Source organism: Ursus maritimus, unplaced genomic scaffold, assembly GCF_017311325.1.
Source record: "Ursus maritimus isolate PB19 unplaced genomic scaffold, ASM1731132v1 scaffold_6, whole genome shotgun sequence".
NCBI classification, from domain to species: domain Eukaryota; kingdom Metazoa; phylum Chordata; class Mammalia; order Carnivora; family Ursidae; genus Ursus; species Ursus maritimus.
The window spans coordinates 79,000,145-79,019,676 of record NW_024426774.1 but is presented as its reverse complement, the minus strand read 5'-3'; the positions used below and the strand labels follow the sequence as shown (position 1 = coordinate 79,019,676).

The following is a 19,532-nucleotide window of genomic DNA, read 5'->3' as shown; positions in this document are numbered from 1 at the left end:
AGCCCCTGCACACCACCTTCACCTCTGCTCTCCTGCGACAAAGATGATCCCCCAAACCAGGCAGGCTTCGGGGACAGGCCATCTCCCGCTGGGGGCGCTGCCTCTTGGGTGCCTACCCCATTGCCCCAGCAAAATGAGACAGTGCTCGTGCACACAACCCAGATCTCCTCCTCCTCCTCCCTCAGCTCTTCCCTCCCCACCCCATCGAGCACATTTATGAGCCCACCAAGGCGGCTCAGGCCTGTGTCTCTACGGAGCAACTGACAGACACAGTGTTTTCGGAGGCATTTTCCTGGCAACTCAATCCATCACATCGATCAAAGGGCCATGCTGGTTTCAATATCTTCAGGCTTTGCAGAGGACAAAGCCGAGTCACCGGCACTGCACTTTCAGCGCGCGGGGCAGAAGTTCCAGTTCCATCATCCTACCGCCTTGAATGCCAGGGCAATGTTACAGGGAAATGTCTTAGGTAGAGACGTTGCCTTGACAACCAGAAGGCTTTCCATACCCTCCCACCTGCTTTACACTGAACCTGATACCCAGTGATCAGCACAAGATACAATTCTTTTAGTTACCACTGGCTATAACCCATAGTTAGTTCATTCCTGTTAAGTGCTTTAATTGTATCGCAAGGGAATCTATGTAGAAAAGTGCTTCTGGAGTTATAATTTCTATATGTATATGCATATGTACTATATACGTTGGCTACAATTATGTCTCTAGTTGGTCTGTGCAAAGTTGACCTTGACTTGACAACTGCAGTTTTCAAAGACCGAAATACCAGCGCTGCCTGTATTTTGTAGTGAGCTAATTTGACAATTGAGGGAAGGGGAAAGGAAAAGCACTTTAAAATCACTCTACTCAATATTGTGATTTTTAAAATACTTATATAAGTACCCAGCTAGCCCAGGTGGTAGAGTATGAGACTCCTACAATACTTAGGTATATAAGAATTAGAAATTATCTATTTTGACCTTTGATTTATTTTTTTTTTTTACTGCTAGATTTCTTTATTTTTTTTTATTTTTTTTTTATATAAGGATTTTTTTATTATATTATGTTAGTCACCATACAGTGCATCCCCGGTTTCCGATGTTAGGCTCGATGATTCATTAGTTGTGTATAACACCCAGTGCACCATGCAATACGTGCCCTCCTTACTACCCATCACCAGTCTATCCCACTCCCCCACCCCCCTCCCCTCTGAAGCCCTCAGTTTGTTTCTCAGAGTCCATAGTCTCTCATGCTTCATTCCCCCTTCTGATTACCCCCCCTTCTTTATCCCTTTCTTCTCCTACTGATCTTCCTAGTTCTTATGTTCCATAGATGAGAGAAACCATATGATAATTGTCTTTCTCTGCTTGACTTATTTCACTTAGCATTATCTCCTCCAGTGCTGTCCATGTTGTAGCAAATGTTGAGAACTCGTTCTTTCTGATAGCTGAGTAATATTCCATTGTATATGTGGACCACAACTTCTTAATCCAGTCATCTGTTGAAGGGCATCTCGGCTCCTTCCACGATTTAGCTATTGTGGACAATGCTGCTATGAACATTGGGGTGCATATGGCCCTTCTCTTTACTACGTCTGTATCTTTGGGGTAAACACCCAGTAGTGCAATGGCTGGATCATAGGGTAGCTCAATTTTTAACTTTTTAAGGGACCTCCACACTGTTTTCCAGAGTGGCTGTACCAACTTGCATTCCCACCAACAATGTTAGGAGGGATCCCCTTTCTCCACATCCTCTCCAACAATTGTTGTTTCTTGCCTTGTCTATTTTTGCCATTCTAACTGGCGTTGACCTTTGATTTAAAAGGTGCAAGAACTCAGTGATATCATGTAACACAAAGATGCAAACAGTACAGAGTTCTTTATCGGAATAGCTCTGTTCCAGAAAAAATAGTTTTGGGGTCACTTTTTTTTAATATGAAATACAAGAAACACTCATTTTTGCATAAGGAATTTAAAATACATTCTGCTATCTGCAAGAGCAAAAATGAGTACCAAGTGGTTACTGTTTACCTTCCAGCTTCCTGAAGTTAAATTCCAGAGCACAGACATAATGCCTGGACCATAAAGCCCACCCCTAGCCTGGTTCCAAAGAACCAGCTCTCCGTAACCAAGCCTCGTTCTGGCAGATTGAGGAAACCCTTTAAGTGTTCTTGGAAAATGTATTAGATTATTCAATGTTTGCATTATTCATGTGTTCTAGAAATGATGTTGGAAATTACCATACGAACATAAGTCGTTTGCTTCTGGACTACTGTGGAGTGGCAGGACTGATCTGAAAACAGAACCTGAGCAATCTTCGCCTAATAAGGAAAATTTTGAAAATTTTTCCTAAAATATTTATGCTAAAGGAAAGCAAAAAAAATCCCATTTAAAAATCCGACCTTCCCTCCTTTAGCTGTCATTTCTCCAGCTGATTCCAACCTACGGCCGCCTTGGACAATGGCACCGTTGGACCGCAATTTATATAGTTTCAATTTCTTTTCACTGAGACATTTTCACGGTAGGTTTTCTCCCCTTAACTCTGCTACCTCGATACTGAATCTACCACGATTTGGGGACAGAATTAATGGCACTGACCTATAATTTTACTCATCCTCCAGACTACATTTTTAAAGACTCTTTTCTGTTTAGTCTTCACCCTTCTAGTTGCAACTCCTGGTGACTCATCATTTTCCCTGCAAGCGGCAGGGTCCATACTTTTCATGCCTTCCCTTACCCTGTGAGTTCCTTAAACCTCTCCTAGAGATAAGACTAGACCTCAAAGAATCTTCCATGAAACCTCTCTACCTCTGTACTCTGAGGGTACCTGACAAGGAGGCAAAATGATCATTTTTTTACAACGTTGATCTAATTACTCCTAACACCCGATCCGTTCAGCCCACTGTTCAGCCGATTCAGTGACTATAATACCTGGTGGGTTATTCTTCAGCTTCAGGTAGGCAAAGCTCCTGGGCATGCCCTGCTATCTTATGGCTGTGGCTTTGAGGGTCCACGGGCTTTGAGCCCAGGGTATCTAAACTGCAGAAGGCTCGTTCACAGGAAACCATTACAGTCCCTCTGACCTAGAGGCTTCGGCCTTGCAACAAGGGATTCCACGTCTAAAGAGCCGCCATGCCCTTTCTCCGTCCTTGCCCTCCTTCCTGTATTGGAATGGTGCCCTCGATCTGGCCCACTGCCCTCTCTGGGTCAGGCCTCCCTCTCTGTCCACAAAATCCTATTTGACGGCTTGGTGCCTCTTGACAGGACGCACCGGATGTGACCCTGGAAAGCCTGGGGACTTACACCATTTGAATGGTGGTTTAGCCAGACTGTTTCCTCAGATCTGATTCCTGACAAACTCAAAGAATGGACAGTGAGGTGTCTGAGTGAGAAATTTTTTAAGAGAAGAGAAAGCAGTGTAAAAGCATGGCATATCACTCGGAAACCGAGCTGGCTTTGCTAGACTGCCCTAGAAGGAGCGCGGCGGGGTGGCCGTTACTATTTCTTTATAAAGTCTCCAATGCGTGACGGAGATCCAAGAAATCCCCGCTAAAATGTCCGCGATCCACTTCAACAAGGGTAACGTGTGTCTATCAAACATAAGTCACAGTGAAAACCTTGAAGCCTCTGGGAATTAGAATAAATTATACAATGTCTTCATTGCTGTGGTACTTTCCCAGTTAAAATTTAATACCGGTAAGTTAACGACTAATCAGTGTTAATGAATAATGGAATAAATGAAGTGTATTTTGTTACTTGAGTGAGGTACCTTACCTGCCTCGAAACAGCTATCTTAGCAGCTATTCTAAAAACCGGGATTTCCTTATCGATAAATTACTTTCTACCCAATCACATCCACATGGAGCTAAGGGACATCCTTCAAGATGATATTTTATTCCGTTCATAAGCTAATGGAGAGTGATGTTGCTTTCTATGCTGACTTTTAAATGAACAAAGAATAATATTTTAATGAGAGGAACTAATGAAGGGGGGTAAAATAAATTAAAAGCAGTTGATTTTTGGGGGCGCCTGGGTGGCTCAGTTGTTAAGCGGCTGCCTTTGGCTCAGGGCATGATCCCAGAGTCCTGGGATCGAGCCCCACATCCGGCTCCCTGCTCCGCTGGGAGCCTGCTTCTTCCTCTCCCACTCCCCCTGCCTGTGTTCCCTCTCTCGCTGGCTGTCTCTCTGTCAAATAAATACATTAAAAATATATATTTTAAAAAAAACAGTTAATTTTTCTCTGCCTCAACTTTCTTACCTACCAGATGGGAAAAATAATTACTACATAGGTTGTCAGAAAGACCCGAGCACAAGGTAGGCGTTCACAAAGGGGTTAACGGCTACGTTAACCAGCTAAACCCATCACCACCGTGGAGCAGCAGCTAACATCATAAAACAGCATCACTGGTACTCCCTCACCGGTTTACCCATACAGGGTCACCCGCGTGTCTCTTGCTGGGGGAGGAGTATTTCGTAGGCCCATGGGTCGGGGGAGAGGCTTCCTCATCACTTCTCTACACTTTGCCTGAGCTCAGAAAGCAGGACGGAGGTAAATTCCGCTAACATTGCCATCACAACAGCCTCGGACTCTAATTATGTGTTAACTGGTGAGAATTAAAAATAAATTCTCATTTTCCGAATAAATACCCACTTACGGGAAAATGGTGAGGAACAGAAATAAGCTGGCTGAGTAGTAAACACAAAGTGAGAGTGTAACGAAAAACTGGCCTAAAATCATAAGATAATTCATAAACCATCCGGAGACACAGAGTGGCACTTGGTGGGAACTGTCATTTCGCGTCTATTATACATGCTCACTGCTGACACTGTCACACCTCGCGAAGAATTCTGAAGGACCTGAAGTCCTTCAATTCTGATCAAAGACCATCGCTTTTGAAAATGCCAATTGAGAAATCCTCGGAGATAGAAAAGATCACAATCCCCTTCATGCCCCCCCCCCCGGCACCAGCAGGACCTCGCAAGCAGGGACCAGCTACATAGTCTGCGCAACCCAGTGCAACATGAAAACGAGGGGCCTGCGGTATAATAATCAATAAAAAATAATCAATAAAAAAAACTTCACAAAGCATTTCAAGAGAGCAACGACAGAGCATTAAGCCATGTGCGGGGCCCATCTAAGTACAGGGCCGCACGACTGCGCAGCTGGCCGCGATGCCGGCAGGTTCTCCCCTCGGGGTCACTGTCAGGAAGCTGATGCAGACCAGGGGTGGCCGGTGGTGTTGGAGAGACGCGGCATGACCATGTTACTCACCACTGTCACTGCATCGTTCAGCAAGGACTCTCCAAAGACCAGGATGTAGAGCTGCTCGTTGACGTGAATGTTCTCGAAGACGGCGAGCACGGCCACGGGGTCCACAGCTGAGATCAAGCTGCCGAAGAGCAGATTCTGGAGCAGAGTGATGTCACTCAGGCCAAAGGCTTCGATTTGGCAGATACCATACAAAGACACCCCAATGCCAATGGAATTCCAAAGGGTCCCTACCACAGCATACCAGAAAATGGTGCCAATGTTCTCAAAGAACGGGCGAGTGGGCATGAAGTAGCCCGCGTCGAGCACGATGGGTGGGAGGAGATACAAGAAAAACACATCCGTCTTCATTGCGGGGGGGGACTTTTCATCGACCCCAAAAATAATCCCTCCTAGCAGAAGGCCAACCATTATAAGAAGGCAGCTCTCAGGCACTATTGTGGGCAACTTGTGATACAGATGGAAGCCTGTGAAGGAAAAAAATAAAGACAAAGCATTTGGGGTGTGCAAGAATCAGGGCGAAGATAAATCGGTTCTCGTTGCCAGAACCGATGGATTCTATTTCGAAACCTCCCAGGTCAGCATAATTGGCTGCGGAGTGTGACGTAAAAGTCCGATGATCTTAAAACCACTCACGAAGCACGGGCAGGCACGAATGCAACTTCACATGAGAAGCTGAGTGATACGGGAACACAAGACTTACACAGCACAGCTGCTGTCTAGATTCCAGCGACGTTTCTTGAATAAGACCACGCGATTTTATAGTTGAGGCAGTTTTGTGATTCCCAACGCATTGTCAAAGGTGACGTCTCATTTCATCCTCGGAAAAATTTTAAGGAGGAGGCAGGGCAGTAATTTTCACCCTTTAAAATTCATTGATTTAAGTGGAAACTGAGGCTCAAAGACATACGGGGTCTTGCCAAGGCAGCCGGATCGCACACCAGCTGTCGGGTTACCACTGTCCCCTCTGGGTTTGAGAAGGAGTTTGCAACTTATCTAACAGTTTTCATTTCCGGGGCGCCTGGGTGACCCAGGGGGTCAAGCTTCCGACTCTTGATTTTGGCTCAGGTCATGATCTCAGGGTCATGAGACTGAACCCCACGTCGGGCTCTGCACTCAGCGGGGAGTCTGCTTGAGATTCTCTTCCCCTTCCTCTGCCCCCCCCACTGCATGTGCTTGCACTCTCTCTCTCTCAAATAAATAAGTCTTCTAAAAAAAATTTTTTTTAATTTCAGACTATTTCACTTGGAATGCTAATAAGTATGCTTATTTTTCAGAGGTCTGCTCCTTCAACAACAACCAAATCAATCCTTCAAAGGCACCTAAGGTGATTACTACTTGAGGGATGTAAACCGCCACGATCTCCAGTCTCAGAGTTTCTAACCAAGGCGAAGGAACAGACGTGTTTATGACCTACTCCAACAGAAGACACCGTGTAATGAGGCCTCAGACAAGCTCTAGGGGAGTGGAGAGGGAGGATATCAGCGAGGACATCATGGAGGAGGTGGCGTCTGCCAGCGCTTCCTCAAAGGACAGACATTATCCACAGAGGAGGCATGAAGAGCCTCCCAGGAAGTGAAGACATGGAGGAAAATACGCATCTCCAAATTCATGGTGGAGTCCAGGGTGGCTTTACTGCAACGGCTACGTGAGGGGAAGAGGAGAGGAATGTGGGCTGTACCAGCACATGCTGTTACATGAGGCACAACTTGACACAGGAAGGTCACCTGACAGGGCTTAAGGGAGGACAGCCCTTATTTACAAGGCAACGGTGAGCCACCCTGAAGTCACCTCGCACATTCTAGAATTAAAGCAGCTTACGGAAGCAGCATAAAAGCAGCATACTTTTATTTAGAATTAAAGCAGCATACAGAAGTCACCTGAATTATAGGAGCACAATGTTAAAATGGCAGAATGAGTCTTAGAAATTTAGCCTCCCAGCAAGTTTACTGAGGCAACCCTTAAGTCTACACACTGTACTGAAGACATGGCATGGCATGTGAAAAACAACAACAAAGTAATCATAATACTTTGAAGAGATTTAAAGAATCTCTAAATAATGAAGTGAGCATCTCCAGATTGGGATTCAAACCATCCCATCCGCACTGGTCGTGTTCTTATCCCTATTCTAAGACGCTCCAATCGTTGTTGGAGAATAAATGTATTCAGCTGGTTCAGCCACTCTTTACCCACGACCTCTGCCCTGCTGACCTCTGTGCTGAACAGAGAAGTTGAAGAAAGTCCCCGGAGAACCTCATCTTTGGAACCTGTCCTCACACTGAGCCCTGCTTCTCCATGCAACATTCCCTGGGTGATAAGGATGCCCGCCCATAACAGCGCCCTTGAGTCTAAGTGAAATCAGCTCCTTTCTGGAATGCAGGGCTTGAAGACCCAGCCCGAAGGCGCCGTGTGTGCCATGGGCCTTGGTGACCGCCCCCGGCCTCACATCCAGTAGCCCCACGCTGCTCACGGCTGTGGAGAGGCTACAACCAGGCCCCTGCCCGGGGTGCTCACCTGCAAACTGGGGACACACGCACCTGCCACGTCAAGGACTAACCATAATGAGCCACGCACCACTGTGCCTGTGACGTCACGAATGCCCCCCAATTTCAGTTTCCTCCTCCCTCTCCCACATGAAGCCGCAAGAGAAAACAGTTCTGAAGAAATGCACAGAAACAAGAAACAGGTTCCTCTGCAGACAGACTAGAGAATGAGCAAGGCCTTTCCCTGGTGGCTCCACTTCTCTGCTGGCCTCTGGCTTTCCTTTTCCTGCCACCCGGCCCCAGGTACCCAAGGCTCTCTCGTGGGGTGCCGGCTCCTGTCACTGGGCTGAAAGGAGGTCCTTATTCGTAAGGACGAAGGGTGGGAAACACGGTTGGCGGGAGAAAGGTGGGAACAGAGGCTACGTCTGTGCGTCTGACAGGATGACACCTGCCCCGCTCCAGCGCTGTGACGGCTCCTGCCCAAGAACGGGGAGAGCAGACCACGACCACGCAGAGCCCAGAGAAAGGCAGCAACAGACAGGCAGGATGGCCTGAGACAGAAGGGCCTCTGGGACAGGAAGTGGGGGGATGAGGCAGAGGACATCTGCCACCGATGGCATATTTCCTAACGTACACACTAGTAGGAAATAGTAACGTATAAACGAGCAGTAAATATCAGAAAAGAACACAACCAACAACTGTTGTTTAAAAAGATCCTGCGTTTACATTTTGAAAGCACTCATCTCCTTTATGAATTCCTAGGTCACCCCAACTTGGCCCGAGTGACCTTTGCTTGAAATGGGATGGTAGTTACTGGCTCTGCCCAGTTGTCCATGAGCAAGGAGGGATTATATGAAGGGTGGTCACCAGAGATCGTAGGTCTGCGATTTTGGTGAACATAAAGCAAAGACACCGAATCTTCTAACACGCTCTCTACGGGCGTGGAAGGTTTGGTGTGTAAGTGTGTAGGGTTTATGAATGACAGGAGTCAAATGTAGCAGCAAAATAATCAAAACAAAAGTCTCCTTAAATTTCATCGATCGCAGAATAAAACAAGTGAATCATCATTTGCAAATGTGCATTCACGTACGGCTCTCCCCACCCCCAACTATTCCTCGGCGGGGAAATGAACTTGAATAGACGGAATTCGCTCTCCAGAGTCATTATCTCATCAAATGTTATGGAGAAAGAGATCAGTTATCAGGAAAAACAAAATGAACTTTCTGATGGTTTTGACAAGGCGGAATGTGAGATACCGCAAGTACGATGTAGGCTCAGTCCAGGGGTCAGCAAACTTTTGTCTCTAAAGGGCCAGGTAGGAAATACTTCCGGTTCGCGGGCCGCATCTCTGCTGTCGTAGTGCGAAAGGAGCCAGAGATCGTACCCGAGTGTGCGAGTGACTGTGTTCTAATGACACTCGATGTGTGGACGTGGAAACGAGGATTTCCTACTAGTTTATATGTCACAAAATATTCTTCTTTTCATTTTGTTTAACAATTTAAAAATACAACAACCGTTCTTGAGCCATAGGCCATAAAAAACCGGCGGGGAGGCACGCTTGGCCCCTGGGCTGTGGTTTTCCTCCCCCTGCTTTAGTTTGTTCTTTGTATTTCCTCCTAAATTCTACTTAGTAGTTTTTGGGGCACCGTACTTGTGTCACCCTTTTTATTACTAGCACATAAAAGGTCTGCGAGAATGGATACTTTAAAGTTTATTTTATTTTAATTGCTATAGGAATTCACTTAGTGAGAAGGGAAGTAGGATTAGGGTCTCATACAAAATACACTGTTAAGACAACCCCCTCTTCCACTGAATCTATTTTAATTTCTCTTTGCATAAAGTGTTGAAATGAACTGGGGCTTCAAAGCTAAAGATCTACGTATAGCTGAGTACAAAGCCATTGGTTCACTCTATGTTCTCATTATACTTAAAATAATCTATTTGTCAAATGCTGGGAAGAGAAGACAGGAAGCTTCCAGATAGCAGGATCCACAAAAGAGCAACAATGTAAAAATCTGAATCACAGAGAACCACCACCACCACGATCAATGATAACAAAAAACCATACAAAATAAGTTTCAAAAATTATATATAGTTCTCATTAACAAGCAACACAGCCAGGAGGGACATGGGAAACTGGCAATGGTGGGTAGGAATAAAGCGCTGGGGAGAGAAAGCACAACCTCCAGGTGCAAACACAAACTATCCAATTAATGTCCCGTATTTAATGAGACTTAAAGAAAAAATAATGACATTTATTAGATCCACCAATATTTTCCAAGCTCGTGTCGAGAGGGAAAAGTACCCTGGGAAACAAAGTCAGCAGAGGCAGCCTGACTCAGAATTAGCTTCCCAGGCTGCTCCTCCTTGAAGCAACTCTGGGAAACACTGGATTTAACGTAAAGAATGGTCTAAAATGAGCCACGACTATTTCGCTGGGGGAAAGAAAAGGTAAATACTTATGGAGTACATGAAATTTGTTTTTCAGTATTAAGAGAAACAAGCAAGTTCATTCAAAGGGAAAAGTGCTGGGTTCATGTATCCCAATTCACATAGCGACAAATACTTCTAAAAACAGAACTGCAATAAGCAATAAATAATGAGAAACAGGAAATACTGAGAAACATTATTTTGATGTGATACAGCAACAAGCTGCTATCATTGCAGGATAATGCTAACTGGACAAAGACTGAGTGAAGGAATTCAATAAAGACATACAAATGGCTAAGAGACACATGAAAAAATGTTCAAATCATTAGCCATCAGGGAAATTCAAATCAAAACCACACTAAGATACCACCTAACGCCAGTTAGAATGGCAAAAATAGACAAGGCAAGAAACAACAATTGCTGGAGAGGATGTGGAGAAAGGGGATCCCTCCTACATTGTTGGTGGGAATGCAAGTTGGTACAGCCACTCTGGAAAACAGTGTGGAGGTCCCTTAAAAAGTTAAAAATTGAGCTACCCTATGACCCAGCCATTGCACTACTGGGTATTTACCCCAAAGATACAGACGTAGTGAAGAGAAGGGCCATATGCACCCCAATGTTCATAGCAGCATTGTCCACCATAGCTAAATCGTGGAAGGAACCGAGATGCCCTTCAACAGATGACTGGATTAAGAAGTTGTGGTCCATATACACAATGGAATATTACTCAGCTATCAAAAAAATGATTTCTCAACATTTGCTGCAACATGGACGGCACTGGAGGAGATAATGCTAAGTGAAATAAGTCAAGCAGAGAAAGACAATTATCATATGGTTTCTCTCATCTATGGAACATAAGAACTAGGAAGATCGGTAGGAGAAGAAAGGGATAAAGAAAGGGGGGTAATCAGAAGGGGGAATGAAGCATGAGAGACTATAGACTCTGGGAAACAAACTGAGGGCTTCAGAGGGGAGGGGGGTGGGGGATTGGGATAGACTGGTGATGGGTAGTAAGGAGGGCACGTATTGCATGGTGCACTGGGTGTTATACGCAACTAATGAATCATCGAACTTTACATCAAAAACCAGGGATGTACTGTATGGTGACGAACATAATAAAAAAGCATAAAAACAAACAAATAAACAAACAAAAAAACAAAACAAAGCAAAATTGGAGGAAAGCAAAGAAAAAAAAAAAGAATAAATACAGGGGCACCTGGGTGGCTCAGTTGGTTAAATGTCTTCCTTCGGCTCAGGTTGTAATCCCAGGGTCCTGGGATCGAGCCCCCTGTGGGGCTCCCTGCTCAGCAGGGAGTCTGTTTCTCCCTCTCCGTCTGCCTGCCACTCTCCCTGCTCTCTCTCTCTCTCTCTCAAATAAATAAAATCTTTCAAGTAAATAAATAAATAAACAAAAATAGAATCAAATTGAGTAAATAAAAATAAACAATAAAAAATATGGAAACAAATAAATACATAAAAGGAACAGAATGGAATTCAATAAATAAAACAGAATTAACTGATTTATGTCAGTAACTCATTAACACATTCTTACAACATTTTGTCATATGCTGGGGCTGAAAAATACATTTAAATTATCCCCACTAAAAAACAGTTTAACTATGAATATGGAGCCAAGCCCTGTTTTACTGTACTTTGTTTTATTGTGCTTTGCAGATATTGCATTTTTATAAATTGAAGGTTTGTGGCAGCTGTGTGTCCTTGAGCAAGACAATTGGCACCATTTTTCCAACATCATTTGTTCACTTTCTGTCTCTATATCACATTTTGGCAATTCTCCCAATATTTCAAACTTCTATATTATTATATTTGTTATGGTGATCTGTGATCAGTGATTATAACTTGCTCAAAGCTCAGATGATGGTTAGCATTTTTTAGCAATGAAGTATTTTTAATTAAGGTATATATATTGTTATTTTACACATACTGCTATTGAACATTTAGTAGTAGATATACAGTGTGGTATACACATAGCTTTGATATGCACTGGGCAACCACAAAATTCATTTGACTTGCTTTATTGCAATGGTCTAGAACTGAACCTGCAATCTTTCGATATTTTTTAAAATGCTCCCTTTATGAGGTTGTGAAGGACTTATAATAATAAAATAATTGGAAAAAAAATGAAAATATAAATGAAACATGAAAACTCTGTTGGAATTATTCCAAAGCAGAACTTAGGTGGTATTTGATTTTTCCAAACGACATGACTGCTTGCAAAGAAAAGAGAAACACAGTGAGCAAAGTCTGCCCATGAAAAATTCTGAAAAGGAATAGAGAGTTAAACCCTTCATCAGACTGTCAAGTCCCTTTCCCCGCACAAAGCTCTGAGGGACCTGGTAACGGATCCTGAATGGGCTGTATCTTCAGTGAGCTTGTATTTGGTACAGAAGATCAGACGTGAACACAAGTCATTCTCATAAGGTCAGGAAAGAAAACATGTAGTAAGTACTAGAGGAGAGGGAAGGGAAGGAAATTACAGATGAGGAGATGCAGGAAGCAGCTGGAGGAGATAGCATTCAGATAACTGTCTGTGGATATTTCGGGTTCAGGGGGGATGAGGCAAAAGGGAGGCACAGGGAGAGGCTGGGCGCCATTAGGGTGGCTGCAAAGTGTCCAGCAAGGAAGGTCCAACTGACCTGGCTGCAAAGTGTGTCCAGCAAGGAAGAGAGGAGCCAATCAAATAGGGAATGGCCTCGCCATGGAAGCCCTGGCCAGCCAATCTTTGAAGACCTGCCTCTGTTCTGTGGGCGAGGGGGAGCCAATGAGGGTGTCTCAGAACCATCCTTGTCTTCCACACATGGAGTGAATGGGGACAAGCCCTGCCCAAGAGACTAGAGACTGGAATTTGGAAATGAGGGGATGAGAGCTGTGCAATTCGAGTCTTACACCAGATGGAAGTGACTAACCATCAGTGAAAATAAATAAGATGTTGATGCAAAAAGTTGACTAAAAAGTTTAAGAAGAGCCCAAACGCCAAAGGGATCTATGCATCATCTTAGAAAGGAAAGTCCCAGGGAGACCCACTCAGCACAACTATGTAGTAATGAGAAAGAACACGTGTAAGTAACAGGAAAACGCTATATTGCAACATTATATATCACAGGGACAATTCAGAAGCACTACAAATGATCCATGTCACCCAATCGTATTTCTCATCCAATACACATTTACTGGGACTCTACGATGTGCGGGGTACCACAGAAGGCGCTAGGAATGCAGCAGTGAGTGAGAGAAAGGCCCTGCACCGGAAGGCTGCAGTTTAATGGAGGGAAACAGGAAATGAAGAAATCAACCAGTAAATTCATAGCGGTAGGTAGTGATGAGTCCTACAGACAGGGAAGGGTGAGGGCATCCAAAGTGACAGGACGAGGTGATATTGGACACCAGTCTGGTCAAAGAAAGCCTCTCTGATAGGTGATACCCAGTATGGACGGAGTATGTGAAGCATGTTGGAAGAACAAGGGCCCTGAGTTGGGAGCACCCTGACCCAGGAAGCCACCCTGGCTGGAGCGTGGGAAGTAAGAACACGGTAGGAAATGAAATGGAAAGGCAGCAAAACAGCAGAGCACACAGCATATGTGGCCACGGAAAAGACTTTAGATATTTGTTTGAGAGCAATGGGAGCCACTGGAAGCTTTTGAGCAGACAAATGTCATGATCAGAGTCACCATTTTATAGGGTCATTCTGGCTGCTACTGAAGTGTGGAGGCAGGAATACCAGTCTGGCAATAATCCAGGAAGGAGATGATGGTTTTCACTAAAGTGGTGCTGTGCATGAGAGGAGGTCAGACGCAGAATATATTTTGACATTTGCTCCAACAGAATGTGTTGCTGGTCTGGATGAAGGATGTGAGTGTGATTCTCTGGTACAATCTATATGTGTGTATGTGTGTGTGTGTGTATATATATTTTTTTGGGGGGGGGGGTCTTCATCCCCAGTCTCCTGGCCCTCTCATCCCAAACTCCTAAAATCTTTGTAATTTCCCAAGTGATAGAAGTGCTAGGAGCATCTTGTATTCTAATATTTGGCCTTTGACCCAGTTCTTGACACAGAGCTCTTAAATTCCTTGGAATTTCCTGGGTTATAGAAGTGTCCTTGGTTCTAATGAGGCAACTCATAGTGAGCTCCTGGATAGATTCAAGATGAGGCCTGGTCACCAGGAAGACCAAGCCATGAGGAGAAGCTCGTAACTTTCAGCTTCATTCCCTCATCCTCTGGGGAGGGGAAAGGAGCTGGAGATAGAGGAGCCTGAAATTCTACCCCCAACTGGCAGTAATGATATGGCATCTCCCTCTCCCACTTAGTGTCATAAGAAATCATCTAAAACAGAAGATATAAATAATACCCAGAGTCTCATAACTAATACCCCAAATGTTCATGTTCCAATAGAAAAATCAATCATTGTACCAGGAATCAAGAAGATGTCCAACTGAATGGAAAAAAGAAGAAAGAAAATTAATAGATACCACTATCATGATGACTGAGATGTTAGATTTATCTGACAAAAAAAATTGAATACCACCATGATAAAAATATTTCATGAACAATTACAAACACACTTGGAACCAATGGGGGGGAAAAAAACCAGGAAGTCTGAGCAAAGAAATAGAAGATATAAAGAAGAACCTTATGGAAATTTTAGAACTGAAAAATATGATGATCGAAATAAAAAATTTAATTATAGAAGCTAAATAGCAGAATGCAGTAAATAGGAAGGAATTAGTCAACCTTAAGACAGAATGACAGAAATTACCCAATCTGAACATTACGGCAAGATACCTCACAGTCAAACTTCTAAAAATACAAAAAAAGAAAAAAAATCATGATAACAGCCAAAGAGAAAGGACACCTTCTCTACAGGGTGGAAAATAGAACAACATCAGATTTCTTGTCAGGAACCATGGAGACTATAAGGAAGTAACACAACATTATTCACGTGCAGGAAGGAAAAAAAAAAAAAAAAAAAGATCTGCCAACCCAGAATTGTATATCCAGTGAAAATATCCTTTAAGAATAAAGGGAAAATCAAGACCTTCTCAGCTGAAGGACAACTAAGAAAATCTGCCGTCAGCAGACCTGCCCTAAAATAATGGCTAAAGGAAAGTCGCAAAAAGAAAACAATGGAAACTTAGAACATCAGGAAGGAAGAAAAACAGAAAGAATAAAAATATGAGCAAATTCCATGCATTTTCCTTCTCCTCTTGAATTTTCTAAATTAAGTTTGACCACTGAAGCCAAAACTGGAACACCACTTGATGTGGTTCTCAATGTACACAGAGAAAACGTATAAGCCAACTATATGACAAGTTGGGGAAAAATAAAAAGATGTAACAGGAGGTAAGGTCTATACTTCACTCAAACTAATAAATGACTATACCAGTAAACTATTACCCAGAGGAACCACTAAAGAGGCTATACAAAGAGGTACTCCCCAAACACTATAGATAAATAAAAGTGGAGTTCTCAAAAAATGTTCAAATAACCCAGAGGAAGGTAGGAAAAGAAAACAGAGAAATGAAAAACAGAGAACAAAAAATAAAATCACAGATTTAAACACCAACTAATCAATAATTACATAAAATGTAATGTTCCAAATATATCAACTAAAGAGAGCTGTTAGTAGAATAGACTAAAAAGTATCACTCAAGTATATGTTGCCTACAAAAAGGTCCCTTCAAATACAGGGATATAGGGTGGGGTGAAAATAAAATAATAGAGAAAGTTATATCATTAAACATTAATCAAAAGAAAGTAAGAGTAGCTATATTAATACTCGATAACGCAAGCTTCAGTGCAAAGAAAATTACCAGAGACAGGAAAGGCCATTACATAATGATAAGAGAGTCAATTCACCAAGACATGGCAAGCCTAAATGCATAGGCACCAAAAGACAGAACTACAAAATACATGAAAGAAAAAGTGATAGAATTAAAAGAAATAGACAAATACATAATTATAAAGACTTCGATACCCCACTCTCGATAATTGATAGAATAAGGAGACCATCAATTCCGTAGAGGACTCCCACCAACAGCAGAATCCACGTTTAAGAATCCACAGAACAGGGGCACCTGGGTAGCGCAGTCGTTAAGCGTCTGCCTTCGGCTCAGGGCATGATCCCGGCGTTCCAGGATCGAGCCCCACATCAGGCTCCTCCGCTGGGAGCCTGCTTCTTCCTCTCCCACTCCCCCTGCTGTGTTCCCTCTCTCACTGGCTGTCTCTCTGTCACATAAATAAATAAAATCTTTAAAAAAAAAAAAAAAAGAATCCACAGAACATATATCAAGGTAGGACATATCCTGGGCCACAAAAACAAACCTCAATAAACTTAAAAGAACTGAAAGCATACAGAATATATTCTCTCATCACAATGGAGTCAAACTAGAAATCAGTAACATATAAAAAAAAACAGGAAAATCTCAACTGGGGACTCAACAGCCCTCTTCTAAATAACCTGTGGGTCTTCACACACACTAGGACGGGTATAATCAAAGAGGCAGGTAATCACAAATGCGCATGCGGAGGTGGGAAAATAGGAGCCCTCTTACGCTGCTGCTAGCAGAGTAAATTGTACAGCCACACTGGAAAACAGTCTGGCCGTGCGTCAAAAAGCTAAACACAGACTTCTTCGGCCTAGAAATTTCATTCTCAGGTATATTCACAAAAGAAACTGAAAACTTGTCCACATAAAAACTTCTCAGGAATGTCACAGCACCATTATTCATAATAGGCAAAAGGCGAAAACAACCCAAATGTCCACCAACTGATGAATGGATAAACAAAATATGGCAAAAAATGGAATATTATTTGGCCATAAAATGGTACGACCTATTGATACGTGCTACAACATAGATAAACCTTGAAAACGTTGTGCTACGTGAAAGAAACTGGCCACTACAGACCCTGCCAACATCAAAAAGATGATATGGGAATATTATGAACAACTTTACACACACATTTGACATCTTCAATGAAATGGGCTGATTCCTCGAAAAGCACAGCCACAATTCACCCAACATGAAGGAGATAATTTAAACAGCTCTGTAACTGGCAAAAAAAAAAAAACCCAAAACCATGGGGCACCTGGGGGCTCAGTCAGTTAAGCGGCTGCCTTCAGCTCAAGTCATGATCCCAGAGTCCTGGGATCGAGTCCCACATCGGGCTCCTTCCTCAGCGCGGAGCCTGCTTCTCCCCTGCCTGGCACTCCCCCTGCTTGTGCTCTCCCTCCCTCTCTCTCTGTCAAATAAATAAAATCTTAAAAAAAAAAAAACCCAAGCTGAATTTGTAATTTAAAACTCCTAAAAAAACAAATCTTTAGAACTAGATGGTTTTACTAGTGAATTCTACAAAATAATACCAATTCTACATAATCTCTTCCAAATAACAGAAGTAGTGGGAACACCTCCCAGTTGATTTCATGAAACTAGTATTACCCTGATATCAAAATCAAACAAAGAGTACAAAAAATTAAGGCAACGGAACCAATATCCTTTGTGAGTATTGTGATATGGTAATTTATAATAAGAAATACATATTTGTTCTTCCAATGCCTTTCCTGGTACAGAGCCCCTAAAATCTTTGTTTGATAAGAGGCAGGCTTGCAGGACTGAGCCCTTTCAGGTGCTTGACCCTACCTCCCGGGGATCTGACACTACCTCCTGGTAGATGGTGTCAGAACTGAGTTGTAGGGCACCTCGCTGGTGTCCAAGAATCGCTTGGTGACACTGGGGCTGGGTGCAGGATTATAGTATAAATGTAAAAATCCTTAGCAAAATATTAGCAGAGCATTCAGCAATACATGAAAAGATTTATATGTTGTGACCAAGTAAGGTTTATCTCACGGATGCAAATGGGGCTCAATATTGAAAAACCAATCAATGGAACCATCATATCAAGAGACTAAAGAGGAAAAATTACGTGATTGATGCGGAAAGAGTGTTTAGCAAGAATGCAACATCCGTTCATCATGCAGACCCTCTGCAAATTACGAATAGAAGGAACTTCCTGAACTTGATAAAGATCGTGTATAAAATCCTGATTCCAAATGCCCCGTTATAACTACCATGCAGAAAAAGTGCCTAGATGGCAGAAAGTTGGCCTGCTTGCTTTTAAACCCCTCAAGTTGGTACTCGAGACACATATGTTGGAGAAATAACTGAACGGCCTGTAAAACATTAGGTGGAAATCATGTATATTATGGAAAAAGCATTGCAAAGAAAATATTCATCATTCATCCTTCCTAGAAACTGAGAAATAACTTACATGATTACTTATTCTTTCATCTCTGGACCCACAAGCATTTCCAAACACTCACCATTATGAAGTGTATGAGGCACTAGAGACACAGCAAGATAATCGCTCTGTCTCCATGGAGTTTACCATTTACGGGGACAAAGGATGTCAAAGAAGTCATTACAAATGCCATGCTTGTTATGGAAAGGGAAATGTAAGTCACAGTGGAACCACAGCAAGATCTCAAATCTTGTCTGTGTCACTGGAGAGGAGCTCCTTAAGAAAATGAGGAGTAGGAATTGTCAAAGCCAAGAGGTGTGGGAGGGGCTTCCAAGCAGAGGGAAGAGTATGTGCGAAACTCACAAGGGTGGGCACCAAGTGTGGCCCCTAGGGGGCACTGCAAGAAATCCAAGAGAGGGTGAGAGTAACGTGTCCTAGGCTTTGTCATCCACAGTCTGGATTCACCTCAAGGTATCCGGAAGTAGTACCACCCAATGCAGGCAACAATATGAGAAAAAGGTATGTTCTCCATCGAGGACATGAACAAAATGTTTTGAGAGGACAGTGAGTGGCTCATGTGGCTCTCTGTCCTCAGTCACACCGTGGGGACGCCTTTAGCAGACTACTTCCTGCATCAGAGTTCCCAGATCCACCTGAGGGTCTGCTTCACCCACTCGAACATGTTCCCAGGGTGGTGGCAAGGTTTACTCAATTCTGCACTCCCACTGGCTCACAGTTGGTAGCAGGTGGACAAAAACGGCAACAGAGAGAAAAGCTCTTTACATTCCCTTTGATCTAGCTATTCTCCTTGAGGGGTTTTCCTCCATGTGTCTGGATAGGCACGCGGCGAAAACGCACGGCCTGTGTGTGCGGTGGCTGGGGTTCAAGCACCTGAAAGCAAAGATCATGGGCCTCACCTTTCATCAGTCTTCACTCACATTCTTCCAACTTTCCTATCGTCTTTAATCTGCAGTTTTGTTATTTTATTTACCACGGAATGCCCAGCCAACTCGTTCGTATCTGATTACCCTAAAGGTTTATGCTTTCATCACTGATGGTGCTTTCTACCTTCGCCTCAATTTCATTTACGCCGTAAGAGCTAT

At 43.3% G+C, this 19,532-nt stretch overlaps 1 protein-coding gene across 1 annotated transcript in view; it reads right to left on the bottom strand.

The window, feature by feature from the left end:
• The window catches only part of SLC9A2 (solute carrier family 9 member A2), a 94,317-nt gene that overhangs the window by 54,735 nt on the left and 20,050 nt on the right, over positions 1-19,532 (bottom strand). Inside the window, exon 2 of the mRNA XM_008699138.2 lies at positions 5,266-5,729. Coding sequence (XP_008697360.2) covers positions 5,266-5,729 — 464 coding nt within the window. The remainder of the gene's footprint in view (positions 1-5,265; positions 5,730-19,532) is intronic.